Source organism: Carcharodon carcharias, chromosome 4 (assembly GCF_017639515.1).
Source record: "Carcharodon carcharias isolate sCarCar2 chromosome 4, sCarCar2.pri, whole genome shotgun sequence".
Lineage (NCBI taxonomy): Eukaryota > Metazoa > Chordata > Chondrichthyes > Lamniformes > Lamnidae > Carcharodon > Carcharodon carcharias.
The window spans coordinates 32,385,518-32,409,470 of record NC_054470.1 but is presented as its reverse complement, the minus strand read 5'-3'; the positions used below and the strand labels follow the sequence as shown (position 1 = coordinate 32,409,470).

Below are 23,953 nucleotides of genomic sequence, written 5' to 3'. Positions count from 1 at the left end.
TCAGGGTCAAATATGATACTAAGATTGTGAACAAACTGATTTAGTCTTAGACTGTTGCCATGGCGAGAGATGGAGTCAGTAGTTAGGGAACGGAATTTCGATGTTGCCGAGGGGCAGCACGTAGGTGAGAAGTAGGAGGAGGCAAAGGATAGATCATTCTGGCATATCAGAGAAATGGTGCAGAAGTAGGAAGAGAAGTCATTGCAAGAGATACTCCGGCTGCAATTTGATAGATAAGAATGGAACCAGGTGTGAGTAGTCCCAGCCAGCTGAACAACAGTGTAGACGTACTGGAGGAGGATGGTGTGGTCTCCCTTGACATTCAACAGAATTACCATTGCTGAATCCCCACCATCAACATTCTGGGGTTAACCACTGACCAGACACTTAACTGGACCTGCAAAAATAAATACTGTGGCTACAAGAGCAGGTCAGAAACTCAGAATTCTGTGGTGAGCAACTTATTCCTGACTCTCTAAAGCCTTTCCTCTACCCGCAAAACACAAGTCAGAACTCTGATGGGGAATACTCTCCACTTCCTGGATGAGTGTAGCTCCAACAACCCTTAAGATCAACACCAACCAAGACAAAGCAGTTGACTTGATTGGCACACCATCCATCACTTTAAAAATTCAACCCCCCCACTACCGACAGATTGTATATCATCTATAACAATTCATAAACACTTTGTTAACACCATCTTCCTAACTCGCAATCTCAAACGCCTGGACTAACAAGGGTAGCAAGCACATGGGAACATTACCGCCTGCAAATCTCCCTTCAAGTCACACCATACTGACTCAGAAATATGTCGCCATTTCATCATCATTATTGGATCAAAAATCCTGGAACTCCCTACCTTACTTTAATACAGTGTACCCACAGCACGGTGACTGCAGCAGTTCAAGAAGGCAAATCACCACCACCTTTTCAAAGGCAATTAAGGATGGCCAGCAATGCTCAGATGCCATGAACAAATAAAATCAAAACATCTGTCCCCTTGAACATCACCTCTTATCTTCGTGCTCTTGCAACAACTATCCCACTTTTCCATTGCCACACCTCCCTCCTGAGTAGTAGGAAGCTACCTCTCTGTGCTGGGGTTCCTGCAGGAGCTTGTGCTATTTAGGTAACGCTCTCAACTCAGGGAACCGAGTTGGGACAGCAGGCTGAAGCCCAGTTCTGACCCTCTTCTAATACAAGGAGAATAACTGAGTCCATGGAGTCTATCAGCCATGCTAAAATTTGGAAAAAGTTGTATTGTTCCGATTAACTTATAGTTTAATATTATGCACAATCATAACAGAACAAAAAGCGTCTACTTTTGTCATTCAGAAATAGCCTAAGTCAATCACTTACCCCAAATGAAATATATGCTCCCAGGACGGATCCTGCAATGGTAGCAAATCCACTAGTCATTACAGAATGTATTTCCGACCTTGTGAGATCCACTATATATGGACGAATTAGCAGTGGAGACTCGGTCTATCCAAAACATATAATAAAATAGACATTTTAAAATCTGACATCAGAACACCAATTTGTCAAAAGTGCACCGCTCTTTCAGAAAGGAGTGATTAATTCATATAAACATAATAAAATAAAATCTGGCATTTTATAAAGATTCAGTTTTCAAGATGAGGCTCACAGTTTCTAAAACATCCTATAACTCTGATGTTGACCCAGTTATTTATCTCACGATGTAATGAACGAGAAAGGAGAAATTGTACCAGTGAACAGGGTGAAAAGAAGAGCTAAAATCTTTAATAAAGTGAGTTGGAGTTTCTAATAGGGAAGGGACATCATTCTGGAGACAGGAAGCAAAAAGACTAAAAACTCAGTTCAATCATTTTTGAGAGGTACACTGATAAGCAGATCCTCTGTAATCCTCAGATATTCCTGCAACATAGGAAAAAGTAAGGTGATTTGAAAAGAGAAGCAAGTTAGGTACTATACTAGTTGTGTACCTAGTCTTAATTTGTATTACGGAAGCCTAGAGAAGACTATGTCCGAGGTGCCACAATGAAAATTCTATTCCTTCACGTATCTGGAGTTATTATCGTGGAGAAGCGTCTGAAGGAGCATTAAAGGAAAAATGTACAGTAACCTTATCTATCTAAAATTCTCAGTGATTCATTGTATCTCCACAGATACTGCAAGAAGAATCCTGGAAGAAGACATGGGAGATGAGAAACTGAAGCTGAAATTTTACGTGGAGGAGCAACCCTGCTGCTGCCGGCTCTGGTAGCCAAGACTGGATTTTACCTCAGGCATTTAATTGCCTTCAGTCATGGCTTCTGCCTCCCTCAGGCAGGAAGTCCCGCCGCCAAGAGCTGGCAGGAGAGGATGCCACTGCTCAAGCAGGCCCTGGTCCAGCCACAATCGAAATGGCCCAGAGTGGGGTTGGGATTCACCAGGGCATTTCTGATTCCTGAATGTCCTATTTCTGATTCCTGAATGTCCTAGGTCTCCTGACTGCTCTCTTTCAGCTATTTTGTCATTTGAGTAGAAAAGTACTTCAATTAGTATCTGTGTTATCCAAGTGTGTGGTGTATTGGTAGCTTGTCAAGATGCCATGATAGTGAGGGGATCGTGCTTTGTGGCCTGGCATTATTAGTGATGGGTTCACCATGTAGAGGCTTGGTGGTCTCACTGTTCTTGTATAATTTGCAGAGTAGCATGTGTTGAGGCTGCGCAGTACTTGCAGAGCGATGCTGTGATCTGTTGCATGTGCATTTAGTTGAGTGCAGACACTTGCAGGAGGGATGCAACAAAAGGTTGTTCCAGTAGAGTCGTCAAAGTTGAGTCTGCACAGCAGCAGATGAGGACAACAATGAACCCCACAGTAGGTTGGGAGGACACTAAGGAATTCCACACTAAGGAATAGGTATCCCACAGGGCAACAATGTATCAACCAATTACATCAACAATGACAGTATGTACTCACAGGTCAAAGTTCAGCCACCTAGTGAAGTGTTGACAGTCACTTCCTGACCATTGTTCAGCATTTGCAGTCTCTTTCCGAACACCTTAACATGAGGTGAAGTGATAAAAGTATGGCGCTGGTGACAGGCCTTTTGTTGGGCCTGGGATGTGATGGACCCGCCTCCACTCCCGGCACTATTTGTGTCGCAGATTATGCCTCCGTGCTTCTTCGACAGGCCATGATCCCAACTCTAGCCTGCCCCCAACTCTATGGGATGAAAATATGGTGTGCGGGCACAGCCACTTAGGAGGTAGAGTCACGATGTCAGGAAATTGCCTGACTCCTAATTCCTACCTTAAAGAGGAAAATCGAGCCCTTTGTATAAGGCTGAGTGTCAGGGTTGGGTAGACAGATAGGAATATGAGGAAGTGCTGAAGCAAAGAAGGAGCAGTGTAAGGCAAAATAAGTTGGTGTGAGGAGTAATATGCAAGAGTAGACTTGAGAACACAGATTGAAGGTGTCGGGATGATACACACATCAGGACGTAGGTAAACAGACCATTGCTCTCACCCTCCCACGTTTAGGTCATTGAACTGCTTCCTGCATTGTGTCCAGAAGCGTGGAATTCCCAGCCAGCTTCTTCCTTCTGTCGCTAGGGAACAGCACACGTCTCCAGGTCCTCACAGCCCCAGCATCATGTCCAGGGAAGCAACAGTGAAATGAGACGCAATCTTCGACCATTCTGGCACTTGCTTCTCTTTGGTTCTCAACTGCAAGCTCTTTCAATATGCATGTTTGGAATGTCTATATAAATATTGTAGTTGAAATCATGTTATGCATCATCCCTGACGACACTAATTGGTCAGGAGACCCGGAAATCATATGATAATAGAGTGGCTGGGTTAAAAAGACAGTGATAGTCACTGTGCACTTACTTCTGGGTTTTCCATGCATTAGCAACTCCCCCACTCCCCCAGTGAGTTCCGAACATAAAATCTAGCTCATAGTCTGTGGACAGACTAAAGTAGATAGTTTAAATGAGAAGACGGCATTAGGTGACATACTAAGCACAAGGAAGCCAGAAGACATGGCCAGAATTTTCTACCCCCATGGGCGGCGGGCGTCATAGTGGGCTGAGGGGGAGCAATATGATGTGAAGGCTAAAAATCAGTTTCGCGTCATTATGAAACCAGTTAGCCATCATCTACTCCACCCATTAATGGCGGGCTGCCTTTCCTGCCGTCCAACGTTGGGAACATAATTTCAATGCATTTGCACCTCATCAACTTGCCTGCCCAATACAATCATCCCCCCACGTCAAATTTACCTCCCACAACAACTTGTGTCAGGGTTGGGTAGTCAGAATGATGAGATCCATAACAGCATTTAAAATGCGTGCACCTGGCGAGTTGAACTTTGAGGGGAACTCGGAGGGGAGTGCACATTACTGTTGCGCAGTGCACGCGAGGGTTGCCCCTTCCAGTAAGAGGTGCCACGCATTCAGGCGAGGACATAGGCAAGTTGCTTTTTCCCAGCTGGCTTACAAAGTGATGCCGGGGCAAGGGCTGCACATCGGTTGGGGCGAGGTGGGGAGTGTAAGGCAGTACGGTCTGATGGTAGTGCACAAGCACATGTGGTGGTGGGTAGGGAAGTGGCCACGCATTAGGGAAACCGTGTATAAAATGAGTATTCATCCGCATCTGAGACAGGTTAGGAGCAGTTACATTGTCATGTGTGGAGTTGGTCATCTGACTTATCTGCCCATTCAAGCAAAGCAGAGGCATGAAAGTACCACCACATGCACCTGAACTTTTCACCCTTAGGTGCAGACTGCAAATTAATGAGTGTTTTAGGGGGCTGCAGAACAATTAGATGACAACGTGTGAAAGCTGGCCATGGTACAGTCACTGATGGAGGTGCTGACAGCCCCTTGCAATGTCTTCATTCAGGTTTGCACCAGTCTCCCCCATGGTTCAAGCTAACAGCGCAGCCTAGCAGTGCGGGTTAGGAGAATGCTTGGGCCTGAGTTGGGAGCACAGCATGCAGTCCAGTGCGTGAAGCTGCCCCAATTGGTCAGGTGGAGTGGGGCGGAGATGGATGGAGTTTCAGCAAGCCGTGCAGCGCACAAAACTCTGGCCACCCAAGTGCTGTCCAGCACTCTCTGGCATTGGTTGAGGGGCCTTAAGACAGAGTCGGAGCCGCACACGTAACCATGAGAGGTCCCTAGGTGACCAATGCTAACCTATGTGTCTCCCTCTTTTATCCTGCAGGAGGAGTACATGAGGAGCACGGAGCCTGGCTGAACACCTCATGGCTTACAGGGAGTGAAGACAAAGGAGAAGAGAGCAATGGATGCGCCTGGCTGGACAGAGGGAGGAGTAGTAGCCTCAAGAAGAAGAGATGGCTGGGGGTCCTGCAAACACCAACTGAAGAGCCACAGCGAGCCATCACGGGTCGGCACCTAACTAGGCCCAAAGTCTACAGGCAGCTCTTGTCATTCCTGCAGATGACCAAGAACCAGTGTCATCGACGACTGTACATGTCCAGGGAATTGGTTGGTCACATATGACACCTGCTGCAGGATTTAGTGCCACAGGGACATGGAGGGCATCCACTGCCTGTGGCTGTGAAAGTGACAGCAACACTCAATTTTTACACCAGTGGCTCCTTCCAGGACTCCACAGGTGACCTCTGCAGGATCTCACAAGCTTCCATATACAAGTGCATCCAGGATGTCACGGATGCCATATTCGCGAAGGCACACAACTTTGTGCATTTCAATCGGGATCAAGCAAGGCAGCAAGATCACTGGGATTTGCGCAGATCTCTGGTTTTCCACAGGTGCACCGTGCCATCAACAGCATGCACGTGGCGCTCAGATCTCCATGGCAACAAGCAATGTAGTATGTGAACCGTGAGGGCTTCCGATTGCTGGAAGTTCAGCTAGTCTGTGACCACAGCAGATACATCCTGCAGGTCTGCGCACAATGCCCAGTCAGTCTCCATGACTCCTATATTCTCAGTGTGTCTCAGATCCCGACATCTTCCAGCATCCACAGAGGCAGTAGGTTGGTTCCTCGGTGACAAGGGCTACATGTGGAGGATGTGGCTGATGGCACCTGTGCGGCGGCCTCAGAGTGCAGCAAAGAGAAGGTACAGCAAGGCTCATGCTGCAACTCAGTTTGGTGGAGCAAACCATTGGGATGTGAAAAATGAGGTTCCAACGCCTGCACTGGTCTGGTGGAGCCCAGCAATACAACCCTCAGAGGGTGTCATTCATCATCGTCACCTGCTGAACCCTACACAACCTGGCATTACAACGGGGGTAGGAGCTGCCTGAGGAGGAGATGGAGGAGCTGCATATTTCCTCCAATGAGGAGGACATTGACGGAGAAGAGGGTGCTGAGGTTCTCAAAGGTGAGGGTGACGGCAATGAGGCCATCACGTTATCCAGACAAGACATCCACTCTCGGGAGGCCCTCGTAGCCATTAGATTCGTGGAGGATGATGAAGACATGCAGTGAGGGCACTCCATAGACCCTCACATTGCATCTGCAAACGCTTGGCTCCTGTCTGGCTGATGACAGTACACATACCCTCTGTGATAAGAGTCCTGTCATGGAGACGCAGCAGATGCCCAAGTCGCTACATTCCAGGAGGATTTTGGCGACATATAGATAGCTTATGTGAATGTCTGACTCCTGCCTGGCTGATAGCAGCTCATTTGCGCTCTGTGAACCGGGTCTTATCATGAGGATGCAGTGGGGAAACTAACTTCTCCTGATCCTATTGCATCCTTTGTGAGCTGAACCCTTCAGGACCACACTGTCACTGGACACAAATGTTGATGAGATGGGGGGCCAGCTGCACCTCAAAGAAATTCTGTGACACCAGCCCACAACATTCTGGCAGCAATGATAAGCTCATTAAAGTGCAAACATGACTGGTGTGCCAAGTGACTGTGAAGCTGCACCATCAGTGTGCTGGGAAGGTAGCACAAAGTGCAGGGAAGAGGCCCTGGACTGAGACACCAACCTTTATCTTGTGCAGGAACCAAGTTTTCACTTCAGACTGACACGAACACAGCTCACTATAACAAGGAGCCATAGACAGGGCGGCATTGTTGAGAGTTTATTTACAATAGACAACATTATGTACATGTGATTAACACCCATGCCCATGCAGGGAAACTACACTTTCTTAACTTTCCTAATCCAGCCGCTACGTATTGGTGCTCCACTGACATCTACAGCGGAGGTGGAGGCAGCCTGCTGACTGCTAGGCCCTGTTTGTGTTGACCTTGGCGGGCATTCTTTGGAGGGCTGACACCTGGAGGACCCCGGCCTGCTTTCGGGGTCCTGCTGTGTGGCAGTAGTACACCTTCCTTGGCCTGTGGAGCTGGAGCTGCCTGGGGTCACAGGAAGAAGGAATTTGTATGGGTCGGAAGCTCCCAGAGTTACCTAGATGAATGGCCCCAGGCTGTGCACCTGCTGATCCTCCCTATGGGTGCCCGAGGGGCCCCTGGCTGACTCTTTGAGGAGAAGGGGAAGCTGGAGTGAGATCAAGCTGCCCCACACCCCTCTCGCGTTGATACCGTTGGAAGCCAACTATGGCGTCAGCAATGGAGTTCAGCTCACGCAGTAGTGCAACACTGATGTCCTGGCCCAAGGTCTCCATGGCAGCCACCATCTTCTCAGTGTTGACCTCGGTGCGCATGCCAGCGCGATCACCTCAGACTGAAGGCGAACAGACTGCGCCTTGCAATCTGAGGAGTGCAGCGGACAACCCTTCTTGATGTTCCTGAGCTTGCCTCTGCAGCTCCAGCAACTGAGGTATGACCGAGTCCAGAGGTTCCTAATGTGACTCAGACTGAGCATATTTCTGGCTTTCAGCAGTCCTCTGAGTGCCAGAAACCTGTGAAATCCCTGCTGCCACCTGCTGTGGATCAGACAGTTCATGTGCTCAGCAGATTGTGACCCCGAGGCTATTCCAGAGCTAGGTCCCACCAAGGTGTGTGTCTCTGCACTGGTAGAGGGTGTGGGTGAGAACTGTGACCTGGGTCTTCAATGATGGTGTCATCAGATTCTTCTTCCAAAGTGTCTTTGGGGCTTGAGTTGAGGACCTGGCTTGTGGACCCCCTCAGCTGCTTCCCACATGTCCCTGCGAAAGCAAAGAGAGATAATTAGTGCATGGCAGGGCTCTGCAGAACAGAGGAACTCACTTACAGCATGGTTGTCTGTTGTATGTTGCACTCCTGGATCCTCACTTGGTCGAGCTCCGCCAACCTCACTGTCAGCACAGGAGCTGTCCAGGTCTTCTCTGGCCAGCTGGATGAGTCCATTTGGAAAGTTTGTGAGGAGCTTGATGAGAGGCATTCCCCCAACAGTTGGCGACCTCTCCCTTTTGTTGTGTGCCATCTTGTCTTGCATGAATACAGGTTGAGAGTTGTAAGCAGGATGCCTGCCAGGCCAGATGATAAGTATGCCTGGCACATGTGGGTGGCGAGTGGTGCCATGGATGGGATGCAGACATGGTCTCCAGGGCAAATGAAGGTGTGTCAGAGAGAGTGAATGGTGATGTCTCTTGAACTGGCAGTGAGTGAGATCCCTGTATATCTGTGATGGGTTTGTGAGTGTGAGAGCTGAGACTGATGAGGAGAGTGACTTACCCTGGCAGAACGGAGATCATTCATCCTCTTTCGGCACTGGGTTGCATTGGTAATGACCACCGCTGCCATCGCCTCCCACGCTGGATTTGTCATCTTGTTTGCTGGTCTTCACCTAGAGCAGGGGTACAGAGCTTCACAGCAGGCCTCCACAGCATCCAGTAGGCGCTAAATTTGGTGGTAGCATGTTTCCTCCCTTTGGCAGCCATGAATTTCCAGCAGCTTTTGATGCCTTAGAGAGTGCTAGCTCTGTACAGGGTTGTCCCTTAAACATGGTGCCTGGATTATTGAAGGCCTGAGGTGACAGCGGGCGGGCAAATCAGAGGCTGCCCTGCCAGCAACCTGGCATATTTCCTAGGAATGCATTATTAATGAGGTGGGAATTGGGCAATACAGCATGAAAAACTGCCATTGTGGCCGGTGGGTAAAACGTCCTTTCTCCTGCTCACTACTGCACTTTGTGCAAATCTGGGACGATTCCGTCCATAGTAGTAGAACTGGGCAATTATGCCTCTGAGTAGAATATAAACAACACTAGCTTACTGCAGAAAGGCATTCAGATGAAGATCTCAATAGTCCTGTCATGAAAAGGGGGCTTCTAGTAGAATACTAAGCTCATAAGAAGAAAAAGTAAATTCTTTTTTAAAATATGTTGACAAGGACAGTAGCAGTCCAATATGGTAATTATCAGGAAGAAATACTCTAAAATGCTCCAGAACACAGATGCCTCCTGATGCATAACTCCATTGGTATAACGAAGACTGAAGAACAGCTTTTTCTTCATCTGTGCCCAGGCATAGCAAATGTCAGAAAATAGGGCAAGCTGGAGTACATGCCTGAAATGGAACCCATCCCATTTTTTTCCCATAGAAGATAGTCTGAGAATCCCATCATTACCACCAGAATAAGGGGTTCTTTGCCCGTGGACATACCTGTCAGTCGTCTTATTAGGAGGATTAAATTATTTTTGGAACCAAATTTGTTTAATCTGCTGATGGATTCTGCAATGGGGTGGTGTTGGCAGTGTGGGAATGTCATGGATAGTTGGTAGGGGAGCTGGGGTGGTTGGAGCGAGAGGTCAAAGGAGAGAGCTGGAGGAGGCAAATTAGCTCTTAGAAGTGTGCAGGAGCATAGTCTTTGGTACTTGAAGAGAAGCCTCAACAAAGATTTTGAATCATAGAGGTTGTGAGCTAGAAGGGTGCAATTAAGTTCTTCTGAGTGATATCCAGTTGCAGTGTTCAGTGAGAACAGGAGTTGGGGAGGCATGGTGCTCAGGGGTGGGAACCAGGCAGAGGGCAAAATTCTATTACTCAAAATAGAGCTAATATGTATTTTAAATAATATTTTAAATAGGTTTCTCCACTGCTTGAGGAACTCTTTCAACAAATTATCTAACATTACAGGCAATGCCCACTCCATCTGCTGTGACCAACCCAACTCGATATGACCTAAAATTCTGAGAGCTTCTATACCTCAGAGTACCGAAAGGTGTGCTGAAAATGCACAAAAACTTTAATTTAGTTCCTAGAAAGTGGCTACTTGTGTTCTAATGAGGGAGGATATTCCATCAGTCATCAATCTAAGTCAGCAGTGATAGCATGGAAATTGATCCCTGGAGAGAAGCATCATCAATTGGAAGGTGCAAAAACAAGACATGGCTACGGACATCAGGTGGGAGGTGTCTATCAGAGTCTCAAATCCTTGATACACCAGGCGACTGACCAAATTTACGGCACCAGAAAATTTTGGCATTGTAGTATAAGGGTGTTTGGGCAGAGCAAGGACTAACGTGGGACTGGAGAACGTACCACCCACATAGTGATGTATTGAGTCACATAATGGTAGACGTTGTGTAGTAAAGTCTAGAGGAGCCAGCATGGGGATAGCACACATGCAGGGCTGTACCTTGGAGATGTATATAATTATGGGTTACTAATAAATGGTTATGTTCAACCATACAAGCTTCCAGACTTCTTAATGAGATACCAAACAACCTTACAACATGGTGACTGTGAAGGATGGACCCCAAAATCCCAGAGAAGATGGAGCAGGAACCCATAATTTCAAAGTATGACAAAGTAAAGAAACCGTAACTCTTTCGAGTACAAACCCGTTTCCATCTGTTTCAGATGAAGTTACATTGTTTCATAGTTTGCCATTGTGAGATGTGAACTCTTGATCTTGGGGTTACAAGCCCAGTACCATAACCACTTGGCTTTTTAGGCCAAGCCGTAAAGAAACTGTAGCCTGACCTGAAAGAAATGCACCTAGATTGAAGACACAATTGGATATCTCCTAAAAAGAAGCTCCACTGCAGACATGGAGGCCGAAGGGCTCCTCCAGGACTAATGGAGGTCCAACGCCAGACCTGATTGAAGGCTGAGTCAAGAGACCCAGCTAAATCACAAAAAGCTGTGCAATATTCAAAAAAAAAGTAAAAATGGATGAAAGGCTGCAGAAGAATCCACTGTGCAGATGGAGAGGCCAGATCAGATGAGACATAGAGGCAGAGTCAAAGGACCTAACTATATCACAAAATGCTGAGAAAAAATCAAAGCAAAACAAGAAAGCTGAAAAATAATCCACTGTGCAGATGAAAACAAGAACCCGAGTGAACGCAGTCAAGTGACTTAGCCAAATGACATGAAGGATGAGGAAAATACAGCAAAAAGGCAGAAATTACCTTTTTAAAATAGGCAGCAATCAGGATCAGGACATCCAGAGGCAACTGCAAGAAAGCTGCAGCAACAGTCCACTGCAGGCACCTTAACATGTGATGGCAAAGCTTGACCAAATAAAAGTTTTTAAAACAGCATACTGAGCTAAAAAAAAATCTTCCAATTGATTCCCAGGCTTAAAAAAGCAAGTAGCTAGCTTTTTGTTTTAAAAGTTTCCTGCTGAGAGAATAAGGCCAGAATTTTCCGCACCCGTTGGTTCGGGCGTCATGATGGGCATGAGCGGACAATATGGCGAGAAGGCCAAAAATCTGATTTACTGTCATGAAACCAGTTTGCGATCGTCTGCTCTGCCCATCAATGACAGGCTGCATTTCCTACTGCCGGACATCGGGAACGTCATTTTAATACATTAGCATATGCTCGCCAGAATCATCCCCACACACTGGATCATCGGGGCATGTTGGCATGATTGGACAACGACATGTTTCAAAACTGTACATAAGTGATGTGCACCTGGCGAGCTGCACTTCACTTGGGACTTTGAGGCTTGCTTGCCTACTTTTCTTCAGGCAGCAGTCATGGTCATTAGCGCCAGGCTTCGCAGGCAACACCACATCACTTTTAGGGGAGCTCACGGGCAGGTTGTACCTACCGTACTAGCATTAAGGCGGGGGTGGCTTTTCAATGGCTGCAGGACAAGGCTTGCTTGGGGAAGGGGGAGAAGTGGCCTCAGGCAATGAAAGGGGCTGCGAGGCGAAGGCTGTACTGGGGAAGGGGGATATCCCAGGGTGTTGATGGGGCACATATTGATCTGTGTAAGTGACCTCAAGATGGTGAGGGCTGAGCAGGCTGTCTCCAGGGAGATGAGGCTAGATAGAGATGTGAGGGTTTGAGTGAGAGTGAGTGGTGATGTCATTTGAGTGAGTGAGATGCCAGTGAATGTGTGATGGCCTTGTGAGTGTGAGAGTTTAGAGTGATGAGCTGGTTGCCTTACCCTGGCGGCATGGATGAGATCATTCATGCATTTTCTGCACTGGATGGCTGACCTCCTCCGTGCAGCACTGGCAGTGACCACCTCTGCCACCGCCTCACAAGACGGAGTGGTTAGGCTGATGGGCCTCCTGCAACCAGAGTAGGCAATGGAACATCACGACAGGCCTCCACGGTGTCCAGAAGGTGTCCTAGGAATGCATCACTGAATCAGGGGCTGTACTCTTCTTGGTTTTTGGGGTCACGTCTTTACCGGTGCCCTCCTAGTCTGCAAGCATTGAGAAGTGTGCACGCAGCTGCACTTTAAATATGGTGCCCTGCATGAGGAAGCGTAGAGGTGGGCAAATTGCACAGCGTGGTGGGCAAATTGGAGGCCGTCCGCCAGCGAGGCGGCATGTTTCCTGTGGCTGCATAATTAATGAGGTGGGAATGGGGCGATATGGGACGAAAAGCCGCCATTGTGGCTGGTAGGTAAAACATCCTTTTTCCTGTCTGTTACTGCACTTAGTGCAAATGTGGGACGATTCCACCCTTAGTAAAAAAAACAGCCCCAACAGCGTAACAGAAGCCTGTCAAAAGCCGACAAGCACGAGAAAATCAAAGAAAAAAGAACCGTGGAGCCGTCTTGAAGAGGAAAACAAAATTAAAGAGCGACTCAAATAAATGGCCGTGGATAATAAATTAATACTTCCAGACCAATTTAAATTAAAGGCAAGGGGCAAACCAGATCCAAAATTGGGTGTCTTGGAGAAGAAAATTTTTAAATTAAGCAGGAAATTAGGGAAAGTACAAGTTAATATTTTTTTATACTTGTTTGGTGCATTTGTTGATGAAATAATCCTAAGGCAAGTCTTAGGTGAATCCTCAACCATATTTGGTGAAATATTACAAACCTTTGACCAATATTTTAAAGTCCATGTTGTGAAGATTGTAGACCTTAAAAGAAGGATCAGATAGCCCCAATAAAGGGCAGAATTTTTCCAAATTTGCATAAGTGCGGTATTGGGTGGATAAAACGTTTTACCCGCCGGGTTTTCAAGCCCTATCGTCCCGAACCTGCCCTATTATTTATGCACTCCCAGGAAACACACTGTTTCCATTGAAGGCAGGTCCTTGTTCACCTGCCCGCCATTACCCTGCCGCTGCATCACACTGGGCGCCATTTTTAAAGTCCAGTCGCAAGTACACATCTCAGTGCTTCCAGCTCACCACTGCTGAATGGAAGACATGACCCTGAAACTTAAGAATACTGCAGATCCCAGGTTCACCGATGCGTCTCTCGAGTGACTTTTGGATACTGTGGAGGCCAGCCGGGATGTCCTCTAACCCCGCTCTGGCTGCAGGAAGGCCAGCAAGAGCAATAACCCGGCTTGGGAGGTGGTGGCCTGATAATGATACGCTGATGTATTACAATGAGGTTCCCGATGACTGATGGCGGGAAACGCAGCTCACCGTCGGAGGGCTGAGCAGACAATCACAACCTGACTTCCCACCGTCGTGAAACTGATCGTGCCATATTATCCACTCATGCCACCTATCACGCCTGTGCCATCGGGCATAGAAAATTCTGCTCAAAGGGGCATGGAGACCCCAGGGCAAGGAAGAGAGGAGACCCTAGGCCAAGGGACACAGGAAGCCCCAAGCCAAGAGAGACAGGAGACCCCAGCCAAGGGAGACAGTACTCAGGCAAAGAGCAAGATGGTGGCAGACCATGTCAGTGCAATGAAGTGGATAAGCCGAAGACCTTAGTGCAGAAGTAAGAGGCTGAGAAGCAGCCAAATTACTTAAAAATAGAGCTTTTTGAAAATGGTGACACATTACCCAAAGTGCAACAGCAGGTGGTAATGCAAAGCAAGCAGATGGCTGTGAGTGAAGGGAAGGTATCTGAAGTAACCCAAAAGAAACAAAATCTGCAAAAAGAAAATGAAGGTATTCAACAGGAAAATGTTTGTATCAAAGTTGAGTTGGAAGAACTCAACCAGAACTCAACTGAACAGCATGTAGAAAATGTACTGAGAAAAGTTGCTGCCCTGAAAGACTCTTTGAAGAATCATTTCGTAACCCTGGAAAAACGTGAGGAGCTAAAAAGAATGTTGAATGCTACTTCAGAAAAAGCTGCGCTGGAACTATCAGGAGCGGCAAAGCAATGCACTGAAGCGCAGCATGTGTTGGCAAGGAGTCAACAAGAATAAAACAGTTGAAAGAACAGCTGATTGTCCTTCAAAACAAATACAAAAGGAGTACATAACCCTTCAGCAGCATGAAGAAATGAAGGCTATCTTGAACAGCAGAATGGAAGAACAGCACAAGAAACTCGAGGAGACTCTGTTAAATTATAAGAAAATGCAAGATGAAGCAACTGAGCTTCACAAAAAAGGAAAACCTACTGAAGGACCTTCATATGCCACAACGATCCCTCAGGTCAAAGCTTGTTCCTCTGGAAAATTACAAAGAGAAGCAAAATGAATTTAATATTACTCTGAATGAACTGAAGAACCAGTTGGCACAGAAGATGCAGCAATGCTTTATATTCCAGAAAGTACAAGAAAGAGACTGAAGAGCTGAAGAGCTGGCTGAATGGAAAAGAAGAAGCATTGAAAGGAAAAGCCATAGAACTTTCCAAGCTGTGAGTGGATAAAGAAGCCTTGCATAGCATGATTACAGAACTGAAACAAGTTACAACTTCATCAGAGGCAGACCTGGCCAACAGTAAAACCAAAATGAAGGACAAGGACAAAGCTTTGTGGCAAGCGAAGAAAGAGACAGAAATAAGACTGGAAAATGCAAATCCAATGCTGAAGATCATAGAACCAGAAGGAAAGGCACTGGATGCCTCAAACATACTAAGAACCATTCAGTTGTTAAAAAATGAAATGGCTGAAATGAAAATTAAGAACGAAGAATGTCAAGAAAAGGTTGAACAGCTGCAAGAGAAAGTAGAAGTTCTCACAAAGGAGCATGAAGAATCTCAGAAACAACTAGCAGAAGTACAGTTAAAGAATATGAGCTTGAAAGATAGCACAGAGGAAATTAGGCTCTGCTAAGAAAAATCTGTTCAGTGTGGAGGACCAACTTTCACATACAGAAGATAAGTTTGACAAAATGTTGGAAATGAATTATGAAAAGAGCAATGAAATTCTTGAACTTCGATCTAATCTGAAAAAGTAATAAGATGCACAGTTTGGAATAGCAAATCCAGACTTTGAATGCAGAAAAAGAAAAATCCAAGAAACAGATTGAGGATCTAACGAGTGAATTGAACAAGTCTAAGGGGCAGTCAGTGATCTTGGAAGAAAGATTCTGAAAGAAACTGAATGCCCTGATGAAGTTGTTAAGCATGTATAAGAATTTTGCAGGTAATTGAAACAAAGACAACTGAGCTCACCAGAGTAGTTGCTGAGCTGAATGAAAAAATTCATAAGCTTGAAAAAGGATTGGAAAATAAGAAAGTAAACACATATTTGGCTAAAATTTTGAAACAAGTGGAAATGAAGGTTCCAGTTATGAAATATCAACGTCCAACAAGAACATGGCGGACTCCATAGAAAAAAAAGTCCGAGTCCACTCTAGGAATAAATGGAGTGAGTACTGCCTCTGAAAGGAATGGGACAAACCCATGGGGCAAAATTTTCTGCCTGTCAGGTGGGGAGGCCTGACCCAATCTCCGGCAGGCGGGGAAACGAACCCCGCCGGAGAAGCAGGCCCCGCCGCCATTTTACGTGAGCAGGCCAATTAAGACCTGCCCAGCATGACGTCCGGTGGGAAGCGCTATCACTTTCTGTGCAGGCCGGAGGGTATTCCCCAAAAGCGAGAGTGTGCTCTTTCACGCATGTGCACGAAAGAGCACACATCTCCCTGAGGCTAAGTGCTGCCTCAGGGAGATTGCTTACACTGTTAAAAAGATTAAAAATAGAAAGAAAAAATCCCTAACATTGTCACATGAGATGGGACATGTTCATAATCAACATAATAACTTTATTAAAAATTTTAAAACCCAGCATGAAACTTCACTCTGCCTGTGGATGAGGTTTCATGTTTTATCTGTTTGCTGCCGGGCTCCTTGCCTGCCTGCCAATCATGCCCAAGGTTGGACGGGCAGGTACACTAAGTACTTTAATTGATCTGTCAATGGCCTCAATTGGCCATTGACAGGTCGGCGGGACCGCAGCTCACTGCTGCGGGCCAGCCTTCCTGAAAATTTAAATGGACCGGGATGACATCGGAGATTCCGCCCAACGTCATCCTGCATCATTTTACCTGTCAGCGAGCGGGCCCTGCCCCCTGCTCGCCGACAGCAAAATTCTGCCCTTGGTGTCTGAATAAAGCAGAAGGGTTCTTTACAAGCAGAAAGTCAACTCGAAGGAGCACAAAAGACGAACAAAATGGACACAACTAGTGCTGGAAACAAAGAATGCTACAATTTTATCACCAAATTGATAAAGTCAACCCAGAGCAAACGAAACTCATTCCTCCAAATGTGCCAAGAACAGGAAGGGGAAGGAGAAGGAGTAGCAAGTAAAGATTGTATTGTAATTATATTTGGGTAAGGACTTGGAGGGAGGTGTAGTATAAGGGTGTTTGGGCAGAGCAATGGCTAGTGAGGGACTGGAGGACAGTACTGCCCACATAGTGATGTGGAAACTCACATGATGCTAGACTGTGTTTAATACAGTCTGGAGGAAGCCAGCATGAAGACAGCACCCATGCAGGGCTGTACCTTGGAGATATATAGAGTTATGAGTTACTAATAAGTGGTTTATGTTCAACCATACAAGGCACTCTAGGAATAAATGGCATGAACATTGCCTCTGGAAGGAGTGGGGCAAACCCTTGGTGTCCGAACAAAGCAGACGGGTTCTTGACAAACAGAAATTCAACTCGAGGGAGCACAAAAGGCGAACAAAATGGACACAACCATGTGCCGGAATCAGAGTGCTACAATGTTATCGCCAAAGTCAACCTAAAGCACCGAACAACCTTACAACATTAGGGCACTAAAAAAGTTTGGCCATAAGCTTTATGCCTGCTCCTTTTCATATCTGAGAAGGGAAAGCAGCAAAGCCAGGAGGGAGGCCGAAGGCAGAGGCTGTATTTCCGACAAAATTTCAAGACACAAGGCTCTGGTGGGCGCAACCTGTATCAGGAGTGTGGAGAGATCATATAGGCAGGTTCAGGTCATTATAAATAGATTGCAAATCAGGTGAGTTCTGTCTGCCTGGTTCCCAAATGGAGACAGAAGAAAATTTGACCCTGTAATGTGTAAATCTGGAAGATAACCAATCTTAACTCTACTAACCTTATCCATCTGAGTAGCACTCACCTGTCCCACAAATATGTTGCCTGCTGCCACCAATGACTCTGTGGGAGATGTGTTCATGGAAATTTGCATTACCCAGCCAATCTGAACAATGGAAAAGAGCCTAAAGTATCTTCTTATGGAATATTGTTACAAAGAAAATTAAATACAGTAACATATTAAAATTATACTTTTTTGTAAATGAGTATCTTTTCAACATTGGAGAGGTTTTTGTGGCTAAGTTTAAAATTGACCTGTTATGAATGTCGGAGTAAATAATTGTTCTATCATTTGATAGAATATATACGATATATTTAACTGAGTAACATTGTGCTCATCAAAGCAATATTCTCTGTGCTAATTAAATTACATTCCAGTTTTCATCCAAGATGGACACCAATATGTGACATTTAGAAATAAACTTCAATGCAATTAAGATACTTCATTAGAAGATAGTTGAAACAATCTGATAGGAAAACAATGTGACCAGAGTGTATCCAATAATCCTGAAAAACAATATGGATGTGTCACAAAGACTGGAAAGATACAAAACTAGCAAAACATGGTAACAGTCATTGAGGCTGGAGTCCTAGTGGGTAATGACTGTTATCAGGATTACCTAGAAGTAAAAGTGAATTCTCGACTGTTACTGTTAATTTCTCATTTGAAGTAGAGTGCCTGGTCATCCTTTCGATAGTATTTCTATTCAGTTAATTAAAATCATATATTTTTAATATTTAGGGTCATTTCACATTTTTGCATTGTCTCCTGAATGTCACAAACCTTTCTGTGATGAATGTTACACACACAGGCTGATTTTTGAATTTGGAGGTATTTTAAGGAAAAGTGATGATGACCTTTATCAAATCTGAGATAAAGAAAGCTATTTGAAAGATGAAGCATAATGATTCCCAACTAACGACCACAAAATGGGTAGATACTTGATATCTCCATCATTGGAGTAACACGTGTCATGATGTCTATTTTTAGTTGTTCCTTTAACATGGTAAGATTATATGTTGGAAAGTTTCATTATACAATTTGTGGTATGGTTCCAAAGGGGATCTATCAGCATTAGAAAAATTGATCATTTTCATTCGTGTAAGTTCACTGGAAGACACCAAGTGATGAATGTTACATAAAGCAGAGCGTGTTGCAATGCAGTTTTCGTAAACTTGCCATTGAAAAATTTTTTTTTTGCTGTTTCCTGTTATTATGAGGCTGTTGAAGAATTAAATAAAGCTGCTCCCTATTTGTTTTAACGAATTTGAATTTTGATCTTCTTTGTCACATTTTTGTATAGCAGTATTGGGAAAGAATTCAAATCAAAATATAGGTCTAAAGTTCGTAAGGAATAAAATGACAGTATTTAGTAAATGGTTGGTATCTAGATTGGATTTGAAGATTGTATGGGCGGGGAGATGTTTTGGAGTGGGGGGGAATAACAAGTTCTGAGCTCTTAAGAAAGAATAAGTTAAGAGTTAACTGTGGATTAGTCTTGACTTCAACGCAAATGGAATGTTAAGAAGTCGGAAACATGCCGAGGGCAGGATATTTGAAGGTTTTGAGAGAGTAAGGAAGGAAAGAAACTGGAACATTGATCAAATAGCAGAGCTCAAATTGCCCTTCCAGCACGTTTCAAGCCACAACACTTGCAAGACCATCAGATCCCAGACAGAGAAAAAGGTAAAAGGAATTAAGGCACCAGGTTACTGTCACCTTACATTTCATCCTTGAGATGGAATGGTGTTTTTGCACCTGAGGCTGACATATGTATAAAGTAGTCATGCAAATAAGGTAAAAAGGGTTTAAGGGAAACTTTCAACTCATTTGTCTTTTGGTACAGCAGCCTATTAGTAAGTGCATCCAAAGGAAACAGACACTAACCCTTGAGCGCAGCCCCATTTAGTCAAAGGGTCTGAGCAGTCCGTTTACCACCATCCAGAAGTCAAGTATTTTGTTCCAGCAAGATGCCAATTAGAACAGAAGATATTTTTGCTGTTGTTTGTGAGAAACAATAAGACCCCTACAACCATTCCCATGGTGCAAGCCGAAGGCCTCAACAGCAATTTGATTTACATCCCTTTCTGGGTGCAGGTCTCTATCAAGATCAGGCAGATATTCTTCTGAAAACCTCATTTATGGTTCTCCCAGTGTTAAGCTTATCTACATTGGTAAATGACCTGCCTATGGTCCACACTAATGCTTATGATTTTAGTGTATTTTCCATTTGACCAACAGAGGGCAAATAATAACATTTAAAAATAATTAAAAAGTGTATTCACTTGCCTACCTTCAAAATGAGCCACTGTAGGAGTCCAAGATAATATAATATGGAAATTACTGTGCTGAAGAAAATTACTATTGGCAAAACCTAACGATAAAGGAAATCAGAATTAGCTGTATTACACTTGAGCTGTGTTACACTTTGGTGTGTCGTGCCTGCGGCAATTAGACCTGCTTCATTTGGGAATTCCAGCAATTACAGGTAACTTCAACCTTACAGACTACCTCAACAGAGTGTGCGAGTATTGGTCAGTTGAGGAAATCTTAAATTTCTTTCCAAAAATCTAATATTGTTAGATTTAACATTATACTGTAAGTGCAATTTAAATTCTAAGTCTTATCCAACAAGGGCCTAAACAGGGAGACAGAAGCTAACCTTTGGCAGCAGCCGAAATAGTTAATTAAGGGACCTAGCTCCGTTCTGTACCTGGACTCACTCCCTTTCTTTCAGGACATATCAGTTCAAACATTCTTAATGCAACCAGCACTGAGTGCGACTTTAACAGTGTGAGAAGGTTTGGTGAGCTGACGAAGTTCGGTGAGGAGGGGAGTGAGGTACCCCCTTTGTTTTTGCCTAGTTTTTCACCCTGAATGAATTGGTTCTTGCTATACTAGAGGGAAGTATCTGTTTGGTAAGTATCTGTTAAGTCGATAGGCTATTCTATTCCTAAGGTTCAAAATAATACAGGAATTTGTGGTAAGATTTGTAAAATATATAAAAGAAAATAATTAATTGAATAAATAATTAAGTAATTAATTAAATCACATAAGGATGGCAGGACAGATGATATGTCATGGCTGCAGCAAGCAGGAGCTCCTGGATGCCAGTGTGATCCAGGGAAAACATGTCTGCATTATGTGTCTGCATCTTGAGGAAATTCGGTTCAGGGTCATTGAGCTGAAGGCTGAGCTGAGGATGCTGTGTCACATCAAGGAGGGGGATAGTTACTGGATGCTTTGTACCAGGAGGCAGTCACACACCTTGAGTTGGTCAGTGGTCCGGGATAGGAGGGTGTGACTGCGAGTCATGCAGGTGTGGGGAACCAGCATGAAGTGATGGAGGATCATCAGCCCCTGACTTTGCCTAAAAGGTATGTGGATGAGGAGAAGGACTGCAAGGTGGCTGAGCAGAATGATCATGGCACCATGGTGCTGGATGCCATTCAACAGACAGGACTAAAAAGAAATGTGAAAGGAGAGCAAAAAAGATAGGAGACAGTACATGTCAGGGGGATAGATACTGTTCTCTGCAGCCACGATCGGGAGCTCCTAAAGTTGTGTTGCCTGCCCAGTGCCAGGGTTAAGGACATCTCCTCATGGCTGGAGAGGAACCTGGAGTGGGAGGGGGAGGATCCAGTTGTCATTGTCCATGTGAGAATCAATGACATAGGTAGAATCAGGAATTATGTTCTGCTAGGAGCGTTTGAGGAGTTAGGGTCCAAATTAAAACGCAGAACATCAAAGGTAATCATCTCTGGATTGTTACCAGAACCACACGCAAACTGGCATAGGGTCAAGCAGATTAGGGAATTAAACACATGGCTCAAGGTGTGGGAAGACAAGGTTTGGATTCATGGGGCACTGGCAGCATTGCTCAAGGAAAAGGGAGCTGTTATGTTGGGGAAAGGCTCCTTTAAACCAGGCTGGGACCAGTGTCCTATCCAATAGTATAACTAGGGTTGTGTTCAGGGCTTTAAAATAACAGAGTGGGGGAAGGGAGTGTTAGAAATCCAAAGAGAAAGGTTGAGGCAACTGAACAATGTAGCGATATGAGTAAAGGCAAGCAGAGTAGGACAGGAAGGAACAAAGAGTTTCACATAAACTTTGCATCAGCGAATAAGGTCATTGCAGGGAATAGAAGTAAAAAATGAAATGAAAGATTCTTGATATGAAATTGAGCATGAGAGTAAACTAGCTAGAAATATAAAACAGATTGTAAGAGATTTTATAGGTATATAAAAAGGAAGAAAGTAACAAAAGTAAACCTTAGTGCCTTACAAGCAGAGGCAGGAGACATTATTATGGGGAATGGGGAAATGGAAGAGGTATTGAAGAAATAGTTTGTGTCTGTCTTCACACTAGAAGACACAGGTTGCAGAAATAGAGGGTAACTTAGGGGCTAGAAAGAGAAAAGAAATTCAGGTAATTAATAACAGCCCTGAAAAAATGTCAGAGAAACTTAAGGGACTAAAATCAGACAAATCCCTGAGACCTGATGGTCTACACACTACGGTTCTGAAAGAGATAGCTGCAGAAAGATTGCATGTACTGTCTGAGATTTTCAAAAATTCCTTAGATTTGGGAACGGTCCCATTAGATTGAATGATGGCAAATGTAACATCACTTTTCAAGAAAGGAGCGAGAGAAAACAGGGAACTACAGACATGTTAACATCAGTCATTGAGGAAATGCTGGAATCTATTATTAAGTAACTCTTAACAATGCATTAGAAAGGTATAGGATGATTGGAACAATTCAACATGGTTTTATAAAAGGCAAATCCTGTTTGACAAATTCATTAGAGTTTTCTGAGGATGTAATTAGTAGGGTAGATGAAAGGGAACCAGTAGATATATTATATCTGTCTTTCAAAAAGGCATTCAATAAGGTGCCATACAAGAGGTTAATGGGCAAGATAAGGACTCATAGAGTTGGGTGTAATATATTAGCATTGATAGAGGATTTGTTAATGGATTGAAAGCAGAGAGTGGGCATTAACAGGGAATTTTCAAGTTGGCAGGCTGTGACTAGCGGAGTGCCACAAGAGGCATCAGATATTTACAAACTATATTAATGACTTAGATGAAGAGACAGAGAGTAATGTATCTGTTTGCTGATGATACAAAGTTAGGTACACAAATAAGCTGTGGGGAGGACACAGAGAAGCTGTGAAGAGATATAGACAGGTTAAGTGAGTGGGCAACAAGTTGGCAGGTGGAGTATAATGTGGGGAACTGTAAAGTCATCCACTTTAGTTGTAAGAATAGAAAAGCATAATATTTTTTAAAATGTGTGAAAATGTTGCCATTCAAAGAGACTTGGGTGTGCTCGTAAAAGGGACGCAGAAAATTAAAATGCAGGTACAGCAGGCAATTAGTAGGGAAATGGTATGTTGGCCTTTATTGGAAGGGGATTGGAGGACATGAATAAAGAAGTCTTGCTACAATTGTACAGGGCTCTGGTGAGACCACACCTGCAATATTGGGCAGAATTTTGCATGCCCACTGGCGTCAGGCGTCTTGGCGGGCATGAGCGGACAATATGGTGAGAAGGCCAAAAATCGGTTTCACAACGTGGTGAAAGCAGATAATGATGGGTTGCCTTTCCTGCCGCCGAACATTGGGAACTTAATTTTAATACGCCTGCATATCATTATAAGCCCTGCTTGCCGGAATTATCCCCCACATTGGATCATCCAGGCATGTCGGCCATACACTTGGCGAGCTGTGCTTCGAGGGGGACTCGGAGGTGAGTACACACTAACATTATGCAGTACTTCTGAGAATTGCCTGTTGGACTTCAAAGTTGAGGAGCCCCACATTCAGGCAGGGGCAGAGGCAAGTCACCTTTCCCTACCTGACAGACAGTGTGGTGCTGCACTGTGGTTGGGGCGAGTTGGCAGGGAGGCAAGGGCTGCACTGCGGTTGATGGTAGTGCACAAGCACGTGCGAGGGATGGGGTAGGGAAGTGGCCACGCATTAGGGGAACCTTATATAAAGTGACCATTACACCGCAGCTGAGACAGTTCAGGCACAGCCATATTGACATGCTTGGAGTAGAGCCTCTAGCTTATCTGCCCACTCAAGCAATGCAGAGGTGTGAAAGTGCCACCAAATGCTCCAGAGCTTTTCACCCCTTGGGCACGGACGGCAAATTAAATGAGCGTTTGAGTGGACTACAAACAATTGGATGACTGGGCAAGTTGTAACTCTTTCGAGTACAAACCTGTTTCCATCTGTTTCAGATGAAGTTACATTGTTTCATAGTTTGCCATTGTGAGATTTGAACTCTTGATCTTGGGGTTACAAACCCAGTACCATAACCACTTGGCTATTCAGGCCAAGCAGTACAAACACATTTCCAACTGTTCCTATTCAGATGAAGTTATATTG

General features: G+C 44.8%; 1 protein-coding gene across 1 annotated transcript in view; it reads right to left on the bottom strand.

Annotated features, from left to right (window-relative positions):
- The window catches only part of LOC121276728 (solute carrier family 28 member 3-like), a 227,953-nt gene that overhangs the window by 131,347 nt on the left and 72,653 nt on the right, over nt 1-23,953 (bottom strand). Inside the window, exons 5-7 of the mRNA XM_041185272.1 lie at nt 19,849-19,929; nt 17,580-17,660; nt 1,360-1,485 (exon numbers count right to left, since the gene is read on the bottom strand). Of these exons, the coding sequence (XP_041041206.1) occupies nt 1,360-1,485; nt 17,580-17,660; nt 19,849-19,929 (288 nt within the window). The remainder of the gene's footprint in view (nt 1-1,359; nt 1,486-17,579; nt 17,661-19,848; nt 19,930-23,953) is intronic.